The sequence below is a fragment of the Epinephelus moara genome, chromosome 7 (genome assembly GCF_006386435.1).
Source record: "Epinephelus moara isolate mb chromosome 7, YSFRI_EMoa_1.0, whole genome shotgun sequence".
In the NCBI taxonomy this organism is placed as follows: Eukaryota; Metazoa; Chordata; class Actinopteri; order Perciformes; family Serranidae; genus Epinephelus; species Epinephelus moara.
Genome location: NC_065512.1, coordinates 14,527,418 through 14,533,417, shown reverse-complemented (window position 1 = coordinate 14,533,417; position 6,000 = coordinate 14,527,418). Strand labels below are relative to the sequence as shown.

The window sequence follows — 6,000 nt, the reverse complement described above, 5'->3', positions numbered from 1 at the left end:
GCTGTTTTTTAACCTTTTTGTCCTTGTTTTAACTCTTAACTTTAATTAGTAGCTGTATTTTTATATATATATATGTACAATACAGTGTAATCTATATAGTGTTTGTCAAAAACAACCGTTGCATCATGTTGTGCTGCAGTTTGACTGTGCTAATACAATAATCATACAGGACTAATAATTAAATGAGACATATTTTCCTGTCTTGCAGATAGGGTGACTCAGAAATTATGACATCAGTATTTTTTCAGTATGAATGTCTGGATGGAAAATTAAGGTTTGCAGACAGTTGCAGGATGCAAACAAAGTGCAAAAGTTTCCCCAAACATTTAGATGCGTAAAGAGATCAGCTGTCAATACGCCCAGTGGTTCTGCATGCTGTTGGACAGCAGGTGTAACCTGTGTGGCTGCTAATGTGTTGTCAGAGCCATTAGTAAGTGTTAACTGACATTTCAGACATACCCTGCAAGTGCGTGTTTCTTTGATTACAGGGGAAACAAACGTGCAAATCTGCACGACGCTGATCCGACACAAGCGGATCTCTCTAATGTGGAATAAACAATTTAGCAGACATTTGAGTGGAGCCCGAGCCCAGTTATCTGTTCTTCAAAGGCTTCCACTGTCCCCTAGCTCCTCCCTCTCTGTACCGTGTGACAACAACAACTCATCCACAGAGCGGAGCTGCACTTTTCAGCTCATTTTCCTCCTGTCATTCCTCCTCCTATCTTTGATCATTGTCCCGCCGCTCAGCCCCCCCAAAACCCTCACTCAGCACGCCTTTTTTCGGCAGCTCTTTTTACTTCCCAACTTATCTGAGGAGCTAAACTCTCGTGGATTCTTTCATTTGGGGGTGTCTCGGCAGGCTGGGTTTTATACTTTGAACTTCGGCTACTCTCTTCCCCTCCTGTAGGTGACCATGGCCGTACCGGCTGCTCTGATCCCACCAACTCCTCTGGTCCCACCGCCTCCGATCTCGACTCCCTCCGCGACGACGTCCCCGCCGTCGACAACTTCATCACCATCTCCATCCCTGGCCCCCCCATCCGGACCCGGACAGAACCTGTTCAGATCAGAGCTCCTCGCCACCGGCAGCCCGGGCATCCCGACCGCGGCGCTACCCCCCGGCAAACCCGTGTACTCGACCCCGTCGCCTGTTGAAAACATACCGCAAAACAATGAGTGCAAGATGGTCGAGTTGCGCGGTGCCAAAGTGGCCTCTTTCACCGTGGACGGCTGCGAGCTCATCTGCCTTCCTCAGGCTTTCGACCTGTTCCTGAAGCACCTGGTCGGCGGACTGCACACGGTCTACACCAAGCTGAAGCGGCTGGAGATCACGCCGGTGGTGTGCAATGTGGAGCAGGTCCGCATCCTCAGAGGGCTCGGCGCCATCCAACCCGGGGTGAACCGCTGCAAACTCATCTCCAGAAAAGACTTCGAGACTCTGTACAACGACTGCACCAACGCGAGGTTAGTGGCGAGCTGTGTGCGGCATTTTTGGGGTTTAAATGTCTTCACGGACAGCCGTGCGTAAAGGCGCGGGAGCAAGGAAGGGGGAGACATTTTTCCCTTTATAAAACAAGTGGCTCAAGAGATGTGATTAATTTATCACCACATGTTTAAAAAATCTGCTGTTACAGTGTGTGTAAGTGTGTGAATAGGGTTTCAAACTTCCAAGCAATGTGCTCGTGGTTGGTGTGTTGGACGGGAAGAGGCCAGCGCGCAACATCAGTGAAAAAGTTTAGTGAAAGTTTTTAACACGTGCAGGGCAAAGCTGTGCCATGATGGATAGCCTGTCTGCCTCAGAACAAATGAATCGATAATGTAGACTACACAACGGCTGAGTTTAGCAACGCTGCTGAATAAACTTAAGGTGTGGAGCTGCCACTGCAAAGACAATTCCAGAAACAACACCACAGTGATCTTTTACGAGGCAGTGTCTCTTAATTTAAGGAAACTTTGAGCTCAACTTTATTTTAAATGACTCTGGAGGAAAAGTAGGTTGTGCCTAATTTTATGCCCTTGCCACAGGGGCTGCACAATTTCAATTATGATAACATTGATTTCCAGAAAGTAAATAAGTAAAACCCAGATTATCATAATTATAACATGGAGTATTTTTTTTATTATTAATTGTTTTCCTAGTGTGACACCCTGCACATTTCTTCACAAGGTTACATTACACTCAAGCCTCATGTGTGAGTGTATAAAGACATTTTTTCCACACTGTAATTGCCAGGAATAATTGTCACACACACACACACACACATGATAATGCACCTTAATGAAACTTGCTTTGAGGAAATTAATACACACTAAGTGACGTAAACAGACACACAAAATTAACGCAGCAACCCACGTTACCATTCCAATTATTTTGAGCTTTAAATGTTTTAATATGGAGTGATTTAAGCGAGGATCAATATTTGATTAAAAGCCATTTTTACTGTCCTGTTGCTCCTAGCTTTGATGTATCGCTCAGTCTCACAGGATGGTTCAGCCTGGTCAAATTTACCATCTTACCTGTCACTATGATTGATTTCATATTGATCTCCTACCCAGAAATGAGCTGGAAATGCAAATATGATGGAAAGGCTCACATCAGTGGGGAATTGCAATAAACACTTAGAGTCACTTGGGTGTCTCAGTGTAAGAGCAAGCAGCCTTTTTGGAATATTATAGTGCGAGATTAAACTTAATTCTGAGTTTAGGATGCATGCTTAGTATCACAAGCAAACTGATCATTTTTATGTACCATTAAGATCCATATATATGAAGAGGTTTTTGACCCTTAAAGTAGTGCTGTGTCTGCAAAGTGCACTATAAGGCCTGGTCAGAAAATGCAAAATCAAGTAACTCTCATAACATTTAAAGGTAGAGAGAGGGGGTATTATTACAGCGAAACATTTTTAATTCTATTTATTTTAATTTTTTGTAGCCTACATTTTTATCTTTCTTTTCATGCATGCTTCAAAACAGCCTCACACATCTACACACAATATTTGTGGCTTATAAATGTGCTTCAGCTCCATATTTCCATCCCTGTTGCAATTGTCTCAACAACTCACCTGTGCACTTTGGTGCTTAAGCATCATTTACATAAAGCATCAAGAGAGCTGAACCCCCCACCACCACCACCACCACCACCTCTCCCTCTGTCTCTCTCTATAGAGAAAAACATACCGTGCGGTGATCCTCTCCTCAAGCCTGGCGTGGGGCTTCAGGTGACAAAGTATGTGGTTGAACTCTCCGGGTTGTCAATGGGGGGATGGCCAGCGATGGGGTTAAAGGATAATGCAGTGCCTCGCGTCGCTTTAATGACGCTAAAGTGGTGGGCTATTACGGGCACATGGACAGGACTGTAATTGTCTCTGAAAGCAGCCAGGTACTCCCGGTGCTGGGCTGAAATCAATCACTCAGACCCGGCCTGCCCGCCTGCCTGCCCCATTTGGAGAATTACATCATGGAACAGTGAGGCATCCGCTGGATAAAAGGCTTCTGTTACTTAGAAAGAGTTGATTTTATTTGCAGGGATGTGTGCTTTACACCGTCTGTCATTGAATTGCTGCTGACAAAAAAGATCAGTCTGAGTAAACAGGACACAGGTTGCCCTGTAGGTGAGAACGAGTTCCCCCTCCGAAGTCGGCGTTCCGTTTTGCACTGACTTACTGTCAGATAAAAAAAAAAGTATCCAAGTTCACCGGTTAACCCGCTCAGGTTACACAACAACAGCCTGCTGCGTGAGATAGTTTAGCTTTTCATCTCGCCCTATTACCACAATGTCACTACTCTTATTATACAGTGGCAGAGTGGTAACAATGAAGTGAATAATACTCCTGTACAATGGGTCTTACTATTTCACATGCTGTTTTTTTCCCTCCCACGGTCTATTGTGTTAAAACAACACTACTCTCATTTTGCACACAGTGTGAATGTGAATAGCATCACAGAGCTCCGCTGCATCCCGCTGCTTTAGTTTTGATGTGGACACAAACAAGCTCCAACCAAATTGTTCCCCACTATGCTTACTTTAGCATAACACTTTCTGAGCATATTAAATGAAAAACAGTGCTCAGAAATGCCCAGTAGGATTTTTTTTTATTCATTACAGTGATGAGAATTTATAATGAAAAAAATACTTTTATAATGACGTGCACTCTGTCTTAAAGGCGACAGGGTATTTTAGTAATTATTGTCCATCTTTAAAGATATGAGGGATATATTCATTCTTGACCCCTTCATTTTCTTAAGGACTCTCGTGCCAGATTAGCAGTGTTCACTCTCCCTCCCAGACTGATCCAGGTTCAGTAATCTCCCCTACATTATGACTCTGGCCCTCCAGGAGCCCTCCAGGAGCCCTCTGTTCCAGCTACTTGTTTTCCTTTTCATTTTCCCCGTGGTGGGATGGAAAAGGTTCTTATTGCTGTGTGACACTTGAACTCTCTGAAAGGTTATTATAACACGGGGTGGGGGGTGGCGCGGAGATATCGCATATCTCTCATTGGTCTGCTTTGTGGGGGCAGGCTATCCGATGCTGGGGCGCAGAAATGCAGCAGTTAATTGACAATCATTGTCTACCCTTGAAGGTTAACCACACGCCCCAGACAATGTCCCACCGCTGGGAATGGGACGGCTTTTCACTTACATGCCCTTCTTAAATAGATTTTCCCCGGCTCGTTTCAGTCAAACAGATCTTACTCTGAAATGTTCCGAGTGACAGGTCACAGCGGAGCGACTTCTTCTTTAACAGATATATTTAATTGATACTGATATGACAGAGAGCGTTACAAGAGCTATCACCTCTCTTGTTCCTATTTCAAGAGTGTTTATGCCTAAACACACATATTTGCAAATGACGGTAATTGTTTTGTTTAGCGCTCAGTGTGAGCTGCCACCGAGGGTGCCAGCTTGTCTCTCTCCCTCCTCTCCTCTGCTGAGCTCTCTTATAATATATTTGTTTTCTACAAGGCACGGATGTGTTTACAGGTACTCAGGGGAGATTTCTGGATTCCATTCAAATCATTCCCAGTCAGAGTGGGTGCTAAGATACCCGTCACCCAGCAACCACATCCAAGAGGGAGCTTGGGCGATAATAACTTCAAAAACAGAGTGACAGATGCCTGATTAGAGAGAGGGAGAGAAAGAGAGGGGGAGAGAGAAAGAGGGAATGTTATACAAAGCTGTTTAAAATCCAAATCTATTCAAGTACTTTCTTGAAAGTCAAATTGGCCCTCATTTTGTGTGTTGTTTCTTTATTGAAGGAAAAACAAGCATTTTAAGTTCTCTCTCTCTCTCCCTTTTTTTTTTGCATTTTTAATCCTTCAGTGGGGCTCTGCTAAATTTGATTAGGTACAGTACATGTGCTCAAGTCAACTGTGCAGTTGGCAGATGGCGGCAAGGTGTTGTTTTTTTTTTTGCAAACAAATAGTCTCCTTGAAAATCAGAATTGCTTTATTGACTTGACATTCATTCAGCTGGAACAAGTGCAAATTAAAACATTTTTTTAAGGAAAAAACCCACAGACTAGTTCAGTTAACAAAAGTAACATAATTTTCTTCATTTTTTATTTTATTTTTTCAACATTGTTTTTTTTTTTTTTACAGCTCGCAATGAAGCTCAGCCAAGACTGTCGAAAGCACAGATTTCACTTGTTAAAGAGGCTTTGTTTGACACTGTCTAATGTCATTTGTGGATTTAGAGGCTATTTGCATGGCAAAGAGGCCTGTATTGTTAATTTGCCTGTTGGATGCATTAGTTGTCCAAGCTCCTATCTTATTTGCATGCCTTTACTGGATCGGCAACAGCAATTGAATTACCAATTAATTCCTCCACCGAATGAAATGGTTTAAAATCACACATCGACATCAGGTCTGTCCACGTTAATCAGCATATTAAAACGACCTATTTTTACTATGCTCACCGACCATAAAGGGGTATTAGCTTTGATTTTTATAGACAACAGACCTAAGCTGTTTAAAATCTATCTGTCAATATGACTTATCTAGC

The 6,000-nt window shown here is 43.2% G+C and overlaps 1 protein-coding gene across 5 annotated transcripts in view; it reads left to right on the top strand.

Moving 5' to 3' along the window:
• Positions 1-595: 595 nt before the first annotated feature.
• The window catches only part of dachd (dachshund d), a 122,358-nt gene continuing 116,953 nt past the window's right edge, over positions 596-6,000 (top strand). Inside the window, exon 1 of one of the 5 annotated variants that reach the window (XM_050049268.1) lies at positions 596-1,464. In XM_050049268.1, coding sequence (XP_049905225.1) covers positions 914-1,464 — 551 coding nt within the window. In that variant the 5' untranslated portion in view covers positions 596-913. The remainder of the gene's footprint in view (positions 1,465-6,000) is intronic. The other 4 variants (XM_050049270.1, XM_050049269.1, XM_050049271.1 and 1 more) reach the window with 4 other exon arrangements.